The sequence below is a fragment of the Erinaceus europaeus genome, chromosome 10 (assembly GCF_950295315.1).
Source record: "Erinaceus europaeus chromosome 10, mEriEur2.1, whole genome shotgun sequence".
NCBI lineage: Eukaryota > Metazoa > Chordata > Mammalia > Eulipotyphla > Erinaceidae > Erinaceus > Erinaceus europaeus.
The window spans coordinates 18,486,012-18,505,608 of NC_080171.1; the positions used below are offsets into that span (position 1 = coordinate 18,486,012).

Consider the following 19,597-nt stretch of genomic DNA (forward strand, 5'->3'; position numbering starts at 1 on the left):
ATTAGGAGATGAGGACTTCATACTTGAGAGTCGAATGCATTACCCACTACATGGGAGCACCATGGAAGATGGAGGGTGGCTGTGGTGTCCCTCCTCTCTCTGGTTGTCTCTCCCTCCCTCTTCTCATTCCACTCTTTTAAAAAAATAATAATAAAGAATGAAAAATTTGGCTTAAGGAAGCTACACATCCATGGTGTTGTATATGTGTGAGGCCCTGGATTCTTGCCCCAGCAAAACACTTAAAAAAAAATGGGGGCTGGGCAGTAGCACATAAGTGTACATGGTGCAAAGTGCAAGGACTAGCGTAAGGATCCCAGTTCAAGCCCTCCACTTGCAATGAAGCAGGTCTGCAGGTGTCTGTCTTTCTCTCCCCCTCTGTCTTCCCCTCCTCTCCATTTCTCTCTGTCCTGTCCAACAACAATGACAAGCAGTAACAATAATAGTAATAACAACAACAATGATAAACAACAGAGAAAAAATAGCCTCAAGGAGCAGTGGATTCATAGTGCAGGCACCAAGCCTCAGCACTAACCCTGGAGGCAAACAAAAAAAAAAAAAAAAGAAGAAGAAGAAAAGAAAAAAGAAAGACACATGCCCACTAAAAATATATATTAAAAAAAAAACGCAGAAGTGTGATCTTAAAAAAAAAAAATCACAATGAGGTATCTCCTCACACTTGATATAACAACTATTATCAAAAAGATAAGCAGTAACAAATGCTGGAGAGGACATGGAGGGGAAGAAAAAAAAAAAACCTTGAACAGTTTTGGTGATGATATACATTGATACAGTCATTATGAAAAAGCAACATGAGGGGCCCAGCGGTAGCACAGAGGGTTAAGCACACATGGTGAGAACAAGGATGGGTGGGAGGATCCTGGTTCGAACCCCTGGCTCCTCACCTGCAGGGGGGTTCCTTCACAGGTGGTGAAGCAGGTCTGCAGGTGTCTATCTTTCTCTTCTCCTTTCTGTCTTCCCTCCTCTCTCTATTTCTCTCTGTCCTGTCCAACAACAACCACAATAAGGGCAACAAAATGGGAAAAACAGCCTCCAGAAGCAGTGGATTTGTAGTGCAGGCACTGAGCCCCAGAGATAACCCTGGAGGCAAAAAAAAAAAAAATCTGAAAAGCAGCATGGAGGTGAACCTAAGAAGTTTTAAAAGGAACTGCCATATGTAATCCGGCTTCTGGGTATATATTCTATTTGTGTATTTGTTTGGTTTGCTTTATCAGAACTCTGCTAAGCTCTGGTAGTGGGATATGAACCTGGGGTCATGGTAACTCAGGCATAAAGGTCCTTCTGCATCACCACTGTGCAATCTCCTCAGTCTACAGGGTATGTATTCAAAGAAAATGAAATCACTACCTTGAAGTAACATTTGTACTCCCTTGTTCACTACAGCTTTATTCACAATAGCTAAGATATGGGAGCACTCTAACCCTCCACAAACAGATGATGGATAAAGATGTGAGGGGTGTGTGTGTGTGTGTGTGTGTGTGTGTGTGTGTGCATGTGTGCATTCATATATGGCATGTTACTAAGCTACAGCAACAATACAGCTGTAAACAACAGCTACTAAGCAACAGCAACAATATGAATGAACCTGGAAGGGAAATTTGTAAGTAAAATAATCTACACAGGGAAACACAAATACTGCCTGGTATGACTTTCATGTTGAATCAGAAAAGGCAAAGTTAAAATCATCAACAGAGTAGGATGGTGTTGCCTGGGACAAAAGGATAGTGGGAGGATGGGAAGAGTTGATCAAAGGACACAAACTTTAAATTACAAGATGAATAAGTTCTGGGACTCAAATGTAGAGTGTGGTGACTAAAATTTAACTTTATACTTGAGATTTGCTAATTAAGAAAGTAGTGTATCTTAAGCATTCTCACTACAAAGAAAAGGAAACACTAACTGTAATGAGGTGTTAATTAGCTTTCTTGTGGGAGTTATTTCACAATTTTACATACATATAATAAGTCATTAGATTATACAATGTAGTCAACTATGCATCATAAGAATGGAGAGGAGACATAAGGACAGGGCTGAGGAAGTGTCGTAGTAGTGGCTACACCAGCATCACATGGTATAAGAATGCAGGTTGCTCTGGGTCCCCTACCTCCCCATCCATTGGTTGAAAGAGGTCAGAGTGGCCCCGTGGGAGTCCTGGGGTGGCTCTGTGTGTTGTGGGTGATGTGTGAGGAGAGGAAGAAGCCATGCCATACTCGTCCAGCTCTGGAAGAAGCCTCAGAGGGCTCGTTTATTAGGGGGATTCAAGCAAGCAGATATACCCATAGCCCAGAAAGAAAGTTGAGAAAATCATTAACCCAAACACAATGCAACACAATGCATAGTTACGTCTTGACCTACAAAGTATTTGATCACAAGTGGAAAGTTATTATACAAGGCTTGGTCATGAGCTCAACAATGTAATTTTCTCTGGGGTTAAATTACAGGCACTTCAAGGCAGGGGGGAAGGGAGCAGTTGAGTGAGATCTGGACATTCTTCTTCTTCTAGGGTTTGCCCTTCTTCCGTAGCCAGTCAACAGCGTCAGGTTGAGCCTGATATAAAGTTTCGAGACCTCCTTTGAATCTGGAGAGGTGGCAGTCGTTGACTATGTGGGTCATAGTCTGTCTGGAGCCGCAGGGGCAGTTCGGGTCGTCTCTGGCTCCCCAGCGATGGAACATAGCGGCACACCGGCCATGGCCTGTTCAATAGCGATTGAGGAGGGCCCAATCATAATGTGCTAGGTCAAAGCCGGGTTGACGCTTGCAGGGGTCTGTGATGAGGTGTTTGTTCTTTACCTCAGCTGACTGCCAACTGTTTCCAAAAGACTGGAACAGAGAAGTTCAGTGTAGGCATAGGGGACCAGATTGGGTGACGAGACGTCAAGCATTGGACAGGCTGGGCAAAGATATCCGTGTATATTGGCAGGTCCGGTCGAGCGTAGACGTGGGAAATGAACTTAGATGATGCCGCATCCCGACGAATATCTGGCGGGGCCATGTTGCTAAGAACTGGCAGCCATGGAACCGGGGTGGAACGGATGGTTCCAGAAATTATCCTCATGGAGGAATATAATTTGGAATCAACCAAGTGGACATGGGGGCTACGGAACCATACTGGGGCACAGTATTCTGCAGTGGAATAGCATAATGCCAGAGATGATGATCGTAGTGTGGAAGCGCTCGCGCCCCATGAGGAGCTGGCCAGTCTTGCAATGATGTGATTCCTCGCGCCCACCTTTGCTGCAGTTTTTATGAGATGTTCGTGAAATGACAAAGTGCGATCGAGAGTAACGCCAAGATAGACTGGCTGGGCTTCATGCCGGATTCTTGTACCGCCAAGCTGCACATTAAGCTCATGTGAGGCCGAGGCATGGTGTAGATGGAAAACAGATGATACCGTTTTTGCAGTGCTAGGGATTAGTCGCCATTTTTTACAGTAATCAGAGACATGTCTTTCGTGAGTGTTTCCTTGAGGATGTCGAACTTTGATGCCTGAGTTGCACAGCAGATGTCATCGGCGTAGATGAACTTCCTTGAAGAAGTTTCTGGGAGGTCATTGATGTAAATATTAAATAGCATATGAGCCAGAACAGAGCCCTGGGGGAGGCCACTTGAGACAAGTCTCCATCTGCTAGACTTGTCACCCAGATGCACCCGGAATCTTCTGTTTTGGAGAAGAAACGATATAGTGTTGGCCACCCATGGAGGCAGGCATCTTGAGATTTTGACTACGAGACCACGGTGCCAGACTGTGTCATAGGCTACTGTGAGATCAACAAAGACAGCACCCATCTTTAAATTCTTCTGGAATCCATTTTCAATGTAAGTTGAGAGGGTCAGGGCTTGTTCGCAGGTAGATCTTCCTGGGCGGAAACCAGCTTGGGCAGGTGATAGGAATTTCTCTGTAAGATGAGTAAGATCTGGACATTTGCAACGGTTTTCAAGTCAGCCATACACAGTACACAGTAATTCATGGCCTTTGTTTTAAGGGGACAGAGTGGCATGTACAGAAAGGTACATGCCCCCGACCGGAGAAGCCATCCATCATTAGTTCATGAGGTCAGGGGGACCTGCCATTGTCTCCACCCAGGAAGGGGGAGAATTTGGGGTAGACCCTCTCAGACTCTTATGGAAACAATGGCCTGGACTTCCCAGACAGTGAGCCCACATAAGAAGAACTCCGTGAACAGTGGAATGGTGCTTGTGCTTATGCGTACTTGTGCATTTCTATCATCTCCCCCACAAAGAAAAAGTTGGGCTGAGAGCTATCCCAATGGAAAAACCCATGTGTGAGAATCTGGGTTTGATATCTAGCACCACATTAAAAAAAAAAAAAAATAGAAAGCGAGAAACACTCATAGTCTTGGATTGGCAATGTTTTTTTTTTTAATATGACTACATGTTAGCTATCAAACTCGAGTAAAAACTACAAAAGTCACAGGCTCCTCAGAACATACCTAAAATAGAATTCCTCATTTCTTTCCACCCTGAGATCCCTATTCTCATCTACTCTATTGCTACTTTTTGTTTTGTGTTCATTAATCATTTTGTCCTACTTTCCATCTTACCGTCTTTCAGCTACCAGGTTGCAGATGCTACCATGACGCCATCCTGACCTCCCCAAGCAGACAACCTCACCTGTGTGTACCAGAACCACACCTCTCCAGAGCCCTACTCCACTAGGGAAAGATAGAAACAGGCTGGGGGTGTGGATGAACCTGCCAACACCCATGCCCAGTGGAGAAGCAGTTACAGAAGTCAGAACTCCCACATTTTACTCCCCAAAAAAGAATTTTGGGGGAGTTGAGTGGTAGCGCAGCAGGTTAGGTGCACATGGCGCAAAGCGCAAGGACCAGCGTAAGGATCCCAGTTCGAGCCCCCGGCTCCCCACCTGCAGGGGAGTTGCGTCACAGTCAGTGAAGCAGGTCTGCAGGTGTCTGTCTTTCCCCCTCTCTCCATTTCTCTCTGTCCTATCCAACAACAACAACAATAATAATAACTATAACAATAAAACAACAAGGGCAACAAAAAGGGAATAAATAATTTTTTTTTAAAAAAAAAAGAATTTTGGTCCATACTCCCAGTGGGGGAGAAATGACAGAGGGAAGATAACCTGAGGGCTCTGAACTACAACTCCACCAGGACCCAAAGAGAGAAGAGTAAAAAAAGGAAGGACATATTGTTATATGGAAAACTTAAAAATGATATGCATGTACAAACTTTTTTATTTACTGTTGAATGTAAAACATTAATTCCCCAATAAAGAAATTGAATTAAAAAAAAAAAAGAAGAAGGACATTTGGAAGTAGTAGCAGATATTGGTATGACATAGAAAGAAAAGATGAGAGGGAAGAAAAAAAAAAGAGGCTCTTACATCACTGAGCTCCAACTCAGGGATTGAAAAAACTGTTAAGTTCCACCATGGTAAACCCTTTAATTAAATTACTTAGACACAAGTCAATCCAGGCAATAGTAATCAATAATTTGAAAAGTACTGATAAAGGGAACTCATAACATAATAAATAAAATGGTTAAAACAACAAGAAAAAATATTGGAGACTCGAACCAGGACAAGAGTCCAACTAACAGTCCTCCAGAGGGTGAAGCACAAAACAACGAGTTCAACATCCAAACATTAGCTAAGGAAATAATAACAGGAGTGAGTAAAGAATTTGAAAAAATTGTAATCAGAAATGCAGGAACAACAAATGAGAATATGGAAGAAAATTCTAATTATCTCATGGTTATTAGAGAGCTGAAAGCTGAAATCGCTGAGCTAAGAAGGCAACTAGCTGAATAAGCTAAAACAGTATCAGAGCAGGGCAACAAAATAGATGAACTCCAGAAAGCAGTAGAGGGCAGAGAGAATAGAATCTATGAGGCTGAAAACAGAATTAGCAAGATTGAGGATGAATTAGAGACAACTAAAAAAGAAGTAAGACATCTCAAAAAGAGATTAAGAGATGCTGAAAACAACAACAGAGTCCTATGGGATGACTTCAAAAGAAACAATATATGCATTATTGGCTTACCAGAGGAAGAAAGAGAAGGAGAGGAAGAAAGCATTCTCCAAGCCATAATAGCTGAAAATTTCTCTAGTCTAGACAACACCAAAGACATAAAGATTCAAGAAGCCCAGAGGGTCCCAAACAGAATTAACCCAGACCTAAAGACACCAAGACATGTCATACTAAGAATGGAAAGGAATAAGGATAAAGAAAGGATCCTCAAGGCTGCAAGAGAAAAACAAAGAGTCACCTACAAAGGAAAACCCATAAGATTAGCAGCAGACTTCTCCATACAAACACTACAGGCCAGAAGAGAATGGCAAGATATCTATCGAGTGCTCAATGAGAAAGGCTTTCAGCCAAGAATACTATATCCTGCTAGACTGTCATTCAGACTAGATGGAAGCATCAAAACCTTCTCAGACAAGCAACAGTTGAAGGAAGCAACCATCACCAAGCCTGCCCTGAAAGAAGTTCTGAAAGGTCTCCTATAAACAACCAGACCACCACAAATAGGACATATATCAAAACACTCTAAAACTCTTCAAGAATGGCGTTAAAATATCTTCAATCTTTGATATCAATAAATGTCAATGGCCTGAATTCACCTATTAAAAGACACAGAGTAGGAAGATGGATCAGAAAACACAACCCAACAATATGCTGTCTACAGGAAACTCACCTAACTCAACAAGACAAACACAGACTTAAAGTGAAAGGATGGAAAACTATCATACAAGCCAATGTCCCACAATAAAGGGCAGGAACAGCTATTCTCATATCTGACATGATAGACTTGAAAATAGATAAGATTAAAAAAGATAGGAATGGACACTACTTAATGCTCAGAGGATCAGTCAATCAAGAGGACTTAACAATTATTAATATCTATGCACCCAATGAGAAGCCATCTAAATACATCAAACTTCTACTGAAAGAGCTACAGCAATATATTAACAGTAACACAATCATAGTAGGGGACTTCAACACCCCACTATCTCAACTTGACAGATCATCCAGGAAGAAAATCAGTAAAGACATAAGGGAGCTAAATGAAGAGATAGATAAACTAGAACTATTGGACACTTTCAGAGTCATTCATCCCAAGAAACTGGAATACATATTTTACTCAAATCCACATGGATCATTCTCAAGGATAGACCATATGTTAGGCCACAAAGACAGCATCAGCCAATTCAAGAGCACTGAAATCATCCCAAGCATCTTCTCAGACCACAGTGGAATTAAACTAACACTTAACAATCAACAAAAGATTAGTAACAGTCCCAAAATGTGGAAGCTCAACAGTACACTTCTTAACAACTTCTGGGTCAAAGAGGAAATCAAGGAAGAAATCAAAATGTTTCGAGACTTCAATGAAAATGAAGACACAAGCTATCAAAATATTTGGGACACAGCTAAAGCAGTCCTAAGAGGGAAGTTCATAGCTATACAAGCACACATTAGGAAACAAGAAAAGGCACAAATAAACAGCCTGATTGCACATCTTAAAGACCTAGAAGAAGAACAACAAAGGAATCCTAAAGCAACCAGAAGGACAGAAATCACTAAAGGTAGGGCAGAAATAAATAACATTGAGAATAGGAAAACCATACAAAAGATCAATGAAAGTAAATGTTGGTTCTTCAAAAGAGTAAACAAAATCAACAAACCTTTAGCCAGACTCACAAAACAAAAAAGGGAAAAGACCCAAATAAATCAGATAGTAAATGAAAGAGGAGATATCACAACAGACACTGCAGAAATTCAACATATCATGCGAGGCTTCTATGAACAACTATATGCCACCAAGCTAGAGAACCTGGAAGAAATGAATGATTTCCTAGATACCTACCAACTTCCAAAACTAAGTAAAGAGGAAGTGGATAACATGAACAGGCCCATCACAGCTAATGAAATTGAAACAGTAATCAAAAATCTTCCCAAAAATAAAAGTCCTGGACCAGATGGTTTTACAAATGAATTCTACAAAACTTTCAAAGAAGAACTAATACCTCTACTTTTAAAAGTCTTCCAGAAGATTGAAGACACTGCCAGCTTCTATGAAGCCAACATCACCCTGATACCAAAAGCAGACAGGGACACAACCAAAAAAGAAAACTACAGACCAATATCTCTGATGAACATAGATGCGAAAATATTGAACAAAATTCTAGCCAACCGGATACAGTAGTATATCAAAAAGATTGTTCATCATGACCAAGTGGGGTTTATCCCAGGCATGCAAGGTTGGTTTAATATACGTAAATCAATCAATGTGATCCACCACATCAACAAAAGCAAGACCAAAAACCACATGGTCATATCAATAGATGCAGAGAAAGCCTTTGACAAAATACAACATCCCTTTATGATCAAAACACTACAAAAAATAGGAATAGATGGAAAATTCCTGAAGATAGTGGAGTCTATATATAGCAAACCTACAGCCAACATCATACTCAATGGTGAAAAACTGGAAGCATTTCCCCTCAGATCAGGTACTAGACAGGGCTGCCCACTATCACCATTACTATTCAACATAGTGTTGGAAGTTCTTGCCATAGCAATCAGGCAGGAGCAAGGAATTAAAGGCATACAGCTTGGAAGAGAAGAAGTCAAACTCTCCTTATTTGCAGATGACATGATAGTATACATGGAAAAACCTAAGGAATCCAGCAAGAAGCTTTTGGAAATCATCAGGCAATACAGTAAGGTGTCAGGCTATAAAATTAACATTCAAAAGTCAGTGGCATTCCTCTATGCAAACACTAAGTTAGAAGAAACTGAAATCCAGAAATCAGTTCCTTTTTCTATAGCAACAAAAACAATAAAATATCTAGGAGTAAACCTAACCAAAGAAGTGAAAGACTTGTATACTGAAAATTATGAGAAAGAAATTGAAAAAGACACAAAGAAGTGGAAAGATATTCCATGTTCATGGGTTGGAAGAATTAACATCATCAAAATGAATATATTACCCAGAGCCATCTACAAATTTAATGCTATCCCCATCAAGATCTCAAGCACATTTTTTAGGAGAATAGAAAAAATGCTATAAATGTTTATCTGGAACCAGAAAAGACCTAGAATTGCCAAAACAATCTTGAGAAAAAAGAACAGAACCAGAGGCATCACACTCCCAGATCTCAAACTGTATTATAGGGCCATTGTCATCAAAACTGCTTGGTACTGGAACATGAACAGACACACTGACCAGTGGAATAGAATTGAGAGCCCAGAAATGAGGCCCCACACGTATGGACATCTAATCTTTGACAAAGGGGCCCAGACTATTACATGAGGAAAGCAGAGACTCTTCAACAAATGGTGTTGGAAACAATGGGTTGAAACATGCAGAAGAATGAAACTGAATCACTGTATTTCACCAAATACAAAAGTAAATTCCAAGTGGATCAAGGACTTGGATGTTAGACCAGAAACTATCAGATACTTAGAGGAAAATATTGGCAGAACTTTTTTCCGCATAAATTTTAAAGACATTTTCAATAAAACGAATCCAATTACAAGGAAGACAAAGGCAAGTATAAAACTATGGGACTACATCAAATTAAAAAGCTTCTTCACAGCAGAAGAAACCACTACCCAAACCAAGAGACCCCTCACAGAATGGGAGAAGATCTTTACATGCCATACATCAGATAAGAGTTTAATAACCAATATATATAAAGAGCTTGCCAGACTCAACAACAAGACAACAAATAACCGCATCCAAAAATGGGGGGAGGACTTGGACAGAATATTCACCACAGAAGAGATCCAAAAGGCCGAGAAACACATGAAAAAATGCTCCAAGTCTCTGATTGTCAGAGAAATGCAAATCAAGACAACAATGAGATATCACTTCACTCCTGTGAGAATGTCATACATCAGAAAAGGTAACAGCAACAAATGCTGGAGAGGGTGTGGGGTCAAAGGAACCCTCCTGCACTGCTGGTGGGAATGTCAATTGGTCCAACCTCTGTGGAGAACAGTCTGGAGAACTCTCAGAAGGCTAGAAATGGACCTACCCTATGACCCTGCAATTCCCCTCCTGGGGATATATCCTAAGGAACCCAACACATCCATCCAAAAAAATCTGTGTACACATATGTTCTTGGCAGCACAATTTGTAATAGCCAAAACCTGGAAGCAACCCAGGTGTCCAACAACAGATGAGTGGCTGAGCAAGTTGTGGTATATATACACAGTGGAATACTACTCAGCTGTAAAAAATGGTGACTTCACCGTTTTCAGCCAATCTTGGATGGACCTTGAAAAAATCATGTTGAGTGAAATAAGTCAGAAACAGAAGGATGAATATGGGATGATCTCACTCTCAGGCCGAAGTTGAAAAACAAGATTAGAAAAGAAAACACAAGTCGAACCTGAAATGGAATTGGAGTATTACACCAAAGTAAAAGACTCTGGGGTGGGTGGGGAGAATACAGGTCCATGAAAGATGATGAATGAAATAGTGGGGGTTGTATTGTTAAATGGGAATCTGGGCAATGTTATGCATGTTCAAACTATTGTATTTACTGTTGAATGTAAAGCATTAATTCCCCAATAAAGAAATTAATTATTTTTTAAAAAAAGTAATAATAGTTGACCCACATCTGTGACACTGGGAAAACTACTGTAGCTTCCAGTGGAGGGAATGGAGATACAGAACTTTAGTGGCTAGGGATGGTACAGAATTATAGCCTTGTTATCTTATAATTTTGTGGATCAACATTAAGTCACTAATATAATTTGAAATATTTTACACCAAAGAACAATATCACAGCCCAAGAGAATTCAGAATCTGCATGTATGACGCCCTGGGTTTGATCCCTGACACTTTGGCGGCAGAGCCTGTACTTTGGCCTCCCATTAATTAATTAACTTTTATAAGGCACTAACAAGATAGTGAAAAAAACTCACCCACCAAATGAGAAAGAATCTTTACAAACCATAGAGCTTGTAACTCAGTCACTGGGTTTGCATCTTGGGGGCAACCCACTGTCCGCTGGAAGGTAGGCACAGTGAGGAGGTGATCACAGTGTGACTGAGTGGCTCTTTTGTCTAAATGGTTAAAAATGAAGATCTTGTTTCCTGCATACCAGCAAGGCTGAGTGCCAAAGCTTTCCCTTTCAGGAAGGAAACAGAGCTGCTGGGGATGGGAGAAGTGAAAGTCTCCGCCGGGATAAATAGGCAGCAGACAAGCTCCAGCCCGCACACGGACCCCCCAACTTGCAGCCGGCCACCTCGCCCACAGCTCTGGCCCCACATCTTCTACCACAACCATGGCTCAGTCATTGGCGCTGAGCCTCATGGTTCTGGTGTTGGCTTTCTGCATCCCTCGGGCCCAAGGTACCGCAGAGGGAGCTGCTCAGGAGAGGCTGGGAGGGGGTGAATAAGCCTGGGCCAGAATCTGTAAGAGCCCTCGGCTCCCTGTGACCCCATCCTGCAGGCAGTGATGGAGGGGCACAGGACTGTTGCCTCAAGTACAGCCGTAAGAGCATCCCCTTCAAGGTTGTCCGCAGTTACCGGAAGCAGGAGCCAAGCCTGGGCTGCCCCATCTCTGCTATCCTGTGAGTGGGTTCAGCGGGTGGGTGCAGGCTGGCAGCTGCATGGGGAGGGCATGGTGGGCAAAATTAGGACGGACTGGCCGACGTCACCCCCAGGTTCTCTCCTCGGAAGAGCTCGCATCCAGAGCTCTGCGCAGACCCTAAGGAGCCCTGGGTACAGAAGCTGATGAAACTTCTGGACAAGCCACAGGCTCCAAGGAAACAAAGGCAGGGCTGTAAGAAGGACAAGGATGTTTCCAAAACCGGCAAGAAGGGAAAGGGCTCCAAAGGCTGTAAGAGGTGAGGAAGCTGACAGGGGCGGTGGGCCACGGGGAAGGGAATGGAGGGGAATGTCTGTAAATCTGCCATTTACACCCATCTTCTGCCCTCCCAGGACTGAATCATCACAGACTCCAAAATGACCATAATCCATCCAATGGCCAGCCTGGAGCCTGGGAGGTTGCACCAGCTTCACTGGGGTTCAGAGCCCCCCAACGAAGGGACAGGAAGTGGGCCAAGAGAGAGAGAAGACTCAAGGACCCCAGAGCAGCCACCCCACGCTGGCCCTGCCACACACCTGCTCCTGCCACAGCCACCCCCAAACCCCGCCAGCTGCACACATGGGGCCAGGCCCAAGATGCATGAGAGGAGTCTCCTAGAAGCAGGAGAGGAGGCAGCAGGACTGTCCCCTCAAGGAAACGTCACCCACAACTCTGGGCTTCCCCACTGCACCATATCTGCCTCATATATATATATATATATATATATGATTTATACCTAACTGAATAAAAACAACTGCTCCAGCCTCCCAGCCAGCTATCCGTTTCGTGTATGTGTGTGTGTGTGTGTGTGTGTGTGTGTGTGTGTGTGTTGGGGATCCCAGTGTCACACCTTCTGGAATCCCAGCCAAGAGCTCAGGTGGGCTATATCCAAGTTCTCACCTACCACAAGAGCTTTCATGCCTCCTAGGTGCCAGACCCTTGAGCAGTTGGAGGGAGGCTGCCAAACAGAATGAGACCTAGGCCTCTCTGGTTTAAGAAATTCCTGGGAAAACACTCAGTGGGTAGCAACTTGCAAGCCTGGGGACCCCAGTTCAATTCCTGGTTTTGCATGTACCAAATTGTGATCTCTCTCTCTCTCTCTCTCCCATGTGTAACTATCATATATGAAACAAATAAATTGTTTCTTTTAAAAGACCCTGCCGCTAGAGAGGAGCTGGATCCAGAGCATACATCTCTACCAACTGCAGGGCTCTCTGAGAGCCTGAAGAAGTCTTTCCCTTGTTATGTCCAGCATTCCCTCAGCCCCAGAGCAATCTACACCTCCCCCAAGGATGGCTTCCCTTGGCCTTTGTACCTACTGACTCCATATCTTTTTAGAAGAGGCCCTAAGGAGGGAGGCTGGAGCCTGGCCCCATCCATGACGCAGGCAAATCCAAGTTTGGGTTTTTTGTTTTTTTTTTTATATTTATTTGTTTATTTATTCCCTTTTTGTTGCCCTTGTTGTTTTATTGTTTTTCTTACTGATGTTGTTGTTGGAAAGGACAGAGAGAAATGGAGAGAGGAGGGGAAGACAGAAAGGGGGAGAGAAAGACAGATATCTGCAGACCTGCTTCACCGCCTGTGAAGCGACTCCCCTGCAGGTGGGGAACCAGGAGCTCGAACTGGGATCCTTACGCTGGTCCTTGTGCTTTGCGCAGTGTGAGCTTAACCCGCTGCACTACCGCCCGACTCCCTGCAAATCCGAGTTCTACTGGAAACTTCTCTGGCCAGGACCTTGAGATAGATAGATAGACAGACAGACAGATAGATGATTGATAGATTGATAGATGATTGATAGATTGATAGATAGATAATTGATAGATAGACAGACAGACAACAGGGAGATACATGTGGGGACACCAACGCATCAGAGATTCTTCCAGCACCATAGCACTTCCCATGTGGTGCCAGGGCTCAAACCTGGGCTGCACACAGGGCAAGACAGGCATCCTATCTAGTAAGTTATCTCTCTTTGCCCCTCTTTTTTTCTAACTGAGTCCAAGGATCTCTGGCTTCTTGGTCTTGAGACCAAGAATCTCCTGTGGCAGGTTTCTGGAATCCCAGAATTCAGATATAAGTCAGTTTCCTCTCAAATACAAACACCTTATCCTGGATCTCCTCTCCCTCTTCCTGCCCAGAGATCCTCCTCTTCTCTTCCTCATCCCAGAGAGAGGGGGAATCAACAGGTGGGGCCAAGCAATGCAGGAAGGGGATAGATCTTGGGGAAAGGCTGTGCGACCATCTTTTCCTTCCCCAGGAGCCCGGCATGCCACAGCACTCACCACTGCACCAGATAAGTTATTTTCCTTCTTCTTCTCTGAAGCTGGTGAAGACAGACACTTCTCGCCTGGCCTAATGAAGCAGGAGTCACCTAAGCCTGCAAAGCCAGATATGAGTCATTGCATTTTAAAATGTTATCTCAGGGCAGGGCAGTGGTGCACCCAGTTAAGCACATATATCACCATGCACAAGTACCCAGGTTGGAGCCTCCACTCCCCACCTGCAGGAGGAAAGCTTCAAGCATGGTGAAGCAGGCCTACAAGTGTCTATCTTTCTCTCTCCCTCTCTATCTCTCCCTCTTCTGCCAATTTCTCTCTATCCTATCAAATAATAAAAGAAAAAGGAAAAAAAGTGGCTGTCAGGAGCTGTGCATGTGTAGTTCCGGCACTGAGCCACAGGGAGAGCCCTGGTGGTAATGTAAACGATGAATAAATAAGTGATATAAAAACAAAAATAAAAAAGATTCTCTCGATAAACTTGATTCCTGCTTCCAGCCCCTATGACCGAGTGCTGGTACAAAATTCCACATCCCACACTCTTGGTCCATCTGCCCAGGGATGCACAGAGGTCCCAGTAGCCCCACTGCATGAGGGGAGCTTCCTGCCTGCCCCCCACACCACCCCATCACTGAGCCTCAGTCTCATCAGTGAATGCTGTGGTCCCCAGAGATATAGCAAGTAGGACTCTCCAGGTCCTGAACTCCAAAGTTCTTAGCTCTGTGCCACGACTGAGGCAGAGAAAGTCAGATATGAGAACCTTGGGCTTGAACTTGACCTCCCCCCACACACTGCCCCTTCATCCTCCAGACGTCTACTAAGGTCCTGCCACTTGCTTCACCACAGCTGGGAATTAAAGTCCATGACACAAGCAGCTGGTCCTACTCATCAATTTAGCCCACAGTCTTAAAGAATTTTTGGACTGGAGATAGTATAGTGGTTACGCAAAAAAAAAAAAAAAAAAAAAAAAAAAATTTTTAATTTCTTTATTGGGGGGTTAATGTTTTACATTTGACAGTAAATACAGTAGTTTGCACATACCTAACATTTCTCAGTTTTCCATATAACAATACAACCCCCACTAGGTCCTCTGTCATCCTTCTTGGACCTGTTAAATGTTTTATTTTAATATAAGATATACAGAGAAAAAGAGACCAGAGCACTGCTCAGCTGTGGCTTATGGCAGTGCTGGGGCTTGAACATGGGACTAAGAAGTCTCAGGCATGGAAATCTTTTGTATAGTCATTATGCTGTCTCTGCTGATTCTCATCCCTGAGGCACCAAAGATCCCAGGTTCAATCCCCAGCACTACCATAAACCGGAGCTGAGAGGTGGTCTGGTAAATTGAGGAAGAGAAGTCTTTCCAAAACCCTCCCCCTCTCTGGTCCCTTCAAGACATAACTTCTTGTTAAGTTGACTTTAGACTTTTATAAAAGTCAGAAAAGTGGGAGTTGGGTGGTAGCACAGTGAGTTAAGCACACGTGGCGCAAAGCGCAAGGACTGGGGTAAGGATCCCAGTTCGAGCCCCGGCTCCCCACCTGAGTCGCTTCACAAGCGGTGAAGCAGGTCTGCAGGTGTCTATCTTTCTCTTCCCCTCTCTGTCTTCCACTCCTCTCTCTATTTCTCTCTGTCCTATCCAACAATGACATCAATAAAAACTATAACAATAAAACAACAAGGGCAACAAAAGGGAATAAATCAATAAATAATTTTTTTTTAAGTCAGGAAAGCTACAACACCAGAATATTCTCAGCCCTGCCAAACCTTGCTTGCCCTACAGAGGAAGGAAATAACAGGGAGATCTGGGCCATGGAGTGAAAATGATTCCCTGTGCTTAATTGGCATTTTTTATCCTGAGCGCCTATGGATCTTTGAACTCAGTCGTGTGGATCTTTTATAGTTTGTTTCATTTTATATTCTTAAAAGTTTTTTCTACCTCAGGGTTATAAATACACACTGCCTGAGTTCCAGCTAAAGCTGCAGTCGTGGCTGGGGCTATAGCTAATTAGCAGAGAGCATCAGACCTGCACGTCTGAGGTTCCTTTTGCTCCCTGGGGCTGCATGTACCAGGGTGGGCACTCCAGTTTCTCTTGCTCGCTCCCTCTGTCTGTCTCTCTTTCTCTCTACCACAGAATCTAAAGTCTCTTGCTTCTGCTGCCTCTCTTGTTCCCCCTGAATTTCTTAATGACTTCTTTTATACAAATGGAAGGGACTAGGAAGATACCACAACCTCCATCATAAGAATCGGAAACTAATTCCAAAGTGATCACACAGACTGAGCACTCTCCCTGCCCTGTGCTACCGAGGACCACACTCTGGTTAGCAACTATTTCATTCTTTGATTATCAGTTCCATCTTTTAAAGGGCTGATCACAAAAACAGTTGGCTATTTTCCTTTTGGCATCTTTTTCTTTTTCCTCCAGGGTTATTGCTGGGCTTGGTGCCTGCACCATGAATCCACCGCTCCTGGAGGCCATTTTTCCCCCTTTTGTTGCCCTTGTTGTTGTAGCCTCATTGTGGTTATTATTATTGCCATTGTTGATGTTGTTCGTTGTTGGATAGGACAGAGAGAAATGGAGAGAGGAGGGGAAGACAGAGAGGGGGAGAGAAAGATAGACACCTGAAGACCTGCTTCACCGCCTGTGAAGTGACTCCCCTGCAGGTGGGGAGCCAGGGGCTCGAACCGGGATCCTTACACCGCCAGTCCTTGCGTTTTGTGCCATATGCGCTTAACCCACTGCGCCACCGACCAACCCCGTCTTTTTTTAAAAAAAAAAAAAAAAAAAAAGATTTTATTTATTCTGGTTCAGGAGGTGACACAGTGGATAAATCTTTGGACTGTCAAGCATGAGGTCCTGAGTTCAAATCTCTGGTGGCATATGTTCCAGAGTAATGTCTGACTCTTTCTCTCTATCCTCTTGTCTTTCTCATTAATAAATAAAGTCTTTTAAAAATAATAAAGATTTTATTTATTTATTCATGAAGAAGATAAGGAAGGAGAAAGGGAGAGAGAGAGAGAGAGAAAGTAGATTCTTCTTCTAGCGTTTGCCCTTCTTCCGTAAGAAAGTAGATATCACTCTGGAACATGTGCTGCTAGGAATTGAACTCAGGACCTCATGCTTGACAGTCCAATGCTTTATCCACTGTGCCACCTCCCAGACCACTGGTATCATTTTTTTAATGCAGTGACAGAGATAGAGCCTAGAGTCTCACACATGTGTATTACCACTGAGTCACCTCTCCACACAACTTTTTTTTCTATTTTTTTTTTGTGTGTGTGACAGAGAGACAAGAGAAAAGGCGAGAAAAGCACTGTTCCTTTACAGGTGGAGTTCTCCTGCTGCTCCTGTGTAGCACTGGGATTGAACCAGAGCCTCATGCTTATGAGGCTGTTACTGTACTTATGAAAAAAAATTTTTTTGAGTTTTCATTTTATTTTATTCATTTCCCCACCATGGTTATTGCTGGGGCATGATTCCTGCACAAGGACTCCACTACTCCTGACTCCAGGCAACCATTTCCCCCTTTTCCTTCTGTCCTTCTTTCTTTCTATATATTTATCTATCTTCCTTGTTGGGAGCAGCGTTCAAGGTAAACCTCTCAGGCCCCCCGAGAAGGGGGATAGCTGGGAGCGGCGACATGGGTACACCATGATCTTTGGCTGCGCTCTGCAAATTCCCCTATTATTGTTTATGCCTGGCTAGCTGATGTGGACTTGGTGGTATGTAGCTGCTCCCCCTTGGTGGTATGTAGCATGCTCTGCTGATTCTGGCAGGACTTATTAATCTTAAGAAACAATAGCCGGCTGCTTAATAATCATACTATAGTATGTGAAAGTAAGCAAACCCAGTAACCACTCCCCTGTTTTACTGTTATGCTCAGTTGATCATATTCCTGGAACTAGGTACATACAGAACAATAGTAATGGGAACATTAGCAACTGTAGAAAAATAAGTTTGTAAGTAAATCATTAGAGGAGGAGAGCAAAATCCGGTAATCACTTGATCTTTACCATAACCGATTGATCTTTACTGTAATCGATTGATCTTTAACTAACTGCCAGTAAACCATGATACCTTGTGTAATCTTGTATTGTGTAGAACTGCTTGCTTTCTGTATAAATTTTGGAGACTCAGAAATAAAGTTGCTGTGTCTTTGGCATGGCCTTCCCTACCTCATTAATCTCTCATTCCTTCTCTCAGGCTTATCATTGGACTTTACTCCGTGCAGGATGCGGAGACAACAGGGGGCGCCTGGAACAGGGACCTGAGAAAGAAGGAGTTAAAGAGACCCTGAAAGAAGGCGCGCGCCAAGGTAAGAAAGGGAGCTCTGGGCACCAGTGTAAATACACAGGGAGTAAAAAATTATGGGGCAATCATCTGGCAAACAATTGTTTGCACAGACCCTTCAGCAGTTTATAGCTGCGAAGGGGATTAAAGTGAAACAAAGACAGATGGAACAATTTTTAGATCATGTGCATTTAGTGTGCCCCTGGTTTCCCCGAGAAAGGACTTTAGATATTGAAATATGGGGGAGACTAGGTGAAAAAATGTCTGATATGGACCAAAAAATGTTCCGGTTGAAACCTTTTTACTTTGAAACTTGTTAAGAGACTTTTTAGACCTTACTCATAAGTTACTTTCACGTTCACAGCGATGTGCTACTTCCCATATAGTTGTTTCTGGGATAACTCCCCTCTTTAGAAAGACTACAAAAATTATTATCAAATAACTGGCTTTTGAGAGCACAAATTCTACTTGTCAAACTTTAATTAGTTCTTTTAGAGAGTTAGGCTCACATCCTCTTTTGAAGAGTTCGGCTCACATACCTTGGCCGCTGCCACTGCCTTCTCCACCACACCCCCATGAGGGTGAGAGAGAAAGAAAAAAAAAGTGGCAAAAATTCCTTTCCAGCTTTTGCTTCAGTTTCTCATCACTGGGGCCAAAAAATCACCATTAAAAAACTCCTGGTTAAATAGAAAGGTTTGCTGACAGACAAATGGAAAAGATCAGATGCTCTACTAACATTGGGGCAAGGGGATGCTTGTCTTTACACAGGAAGATTCTCCCATTTAAATTCCCATCCCTGCCACAAAAAGTACTCTCTTGTTTAAAAAAGTGTCAGCTAGACAAGAAGATGTTTATGTACCTTTGTCTAGATTTATAGATCAGGCTTTAAAAATCATACTACAAGAAGAGGCAACACAGATAATTATCAAACAATTGACTCCTGACTTGTCAGATCTTAATTCGCCCTTTAAGAAAAACGGGCTCTTTAAGTGATTATATATGAACCTGTTCAGAGGTTATTCCTCCCTTCCTACAAGATATAACTATAGCTGCTGCCCTACAGGGAGAAACTTGTACTTAATTCTTAAATAAACTAAATAAGAAAGCAAATGGTGCCACCAAGAAAATTGAGAGATATTTTTCCTATAGATGGCAGGTAAATAATAATAATATATTAATTATAATTATTTAATAATAATTAAATTTAATAATGATGATTATTAAATAGTAACAAAAATAATTATTATTAAATTATTATTATTATTTATATACATGTTTGTATGTGTGTTTTGAGTTTGGCTTTATGGCCTGAGAGGTTTACCTTGAACGCTGCTCCCAACACTTCCTTTCTTTCTCCTTAAATATATGTACATACATGTATCTTTTTGTACAGAGAGAAAGAGAGAGAGAGGGGACAGA

General features: G+C 42.8%; 1 protein-coding gene and 1 long non-coding RNA gene across 2 annotated transcripts in view; both read left to right on the forward strand.

Moving 5' to 3' along the window:
- The window catches only part of LOC132540843 (uncharacterized), a 207,079-nt gene that overhangs the window by 78,613 nt on the left and 108,869 nt on the right, over window positions 1-19,597 (forward strand). The gene's annotated exons all lie outside the window — the stretch shown is intronic.
- Window positions 11,213-12,378, forward strand: CCL21 (C-C motif chemokine ligand 21). Its single transcript, XM_007522835.3, has 4 exons — window positions 11,213-11,375; window positions 11,476-11,596; window positions 11,690-11,872; window positions 11,967-12,378. Exons 1-4 carry the CDS (start codon window positions 11,309-11,311, stop codon window positions 11,992-11,994), a joined length of 399 nt encoding a protein of 132 aa, XP_007522897.1. The 5' UTR covers window positions 11,213-11,308; the 3' UTR covers window positions 11,995-12,378.

What these genes read in the sequence shown, in the direction of transcription:
- CCL21 (XM_007522835.3), top strand. Translation starts at nt 11,309, where the DNA reads ATGGCTCAGTCATTGGCGCTGAGCCTCATGGTTCTGGTGTTGGCTTTC. An exon ending in TGCCCCATCTCTGCTATCCT is followed by an intron (nt 11,597 to 11,689) that starts GTGAGTGGGTTC and finishes CGTCACCCCCAG; the next exon opens with GTTCTCTCCTCGGAAGAGCT. An exon ending in GGCTCCAAAGGCTGTAAGAG is followed by an intron (nt 11,873 to 11,966) that starts GTGAGGAAGCTG and finishes CTGCCCTCCCAG; the next exon opens with GACTGAATCATCACAGACTC.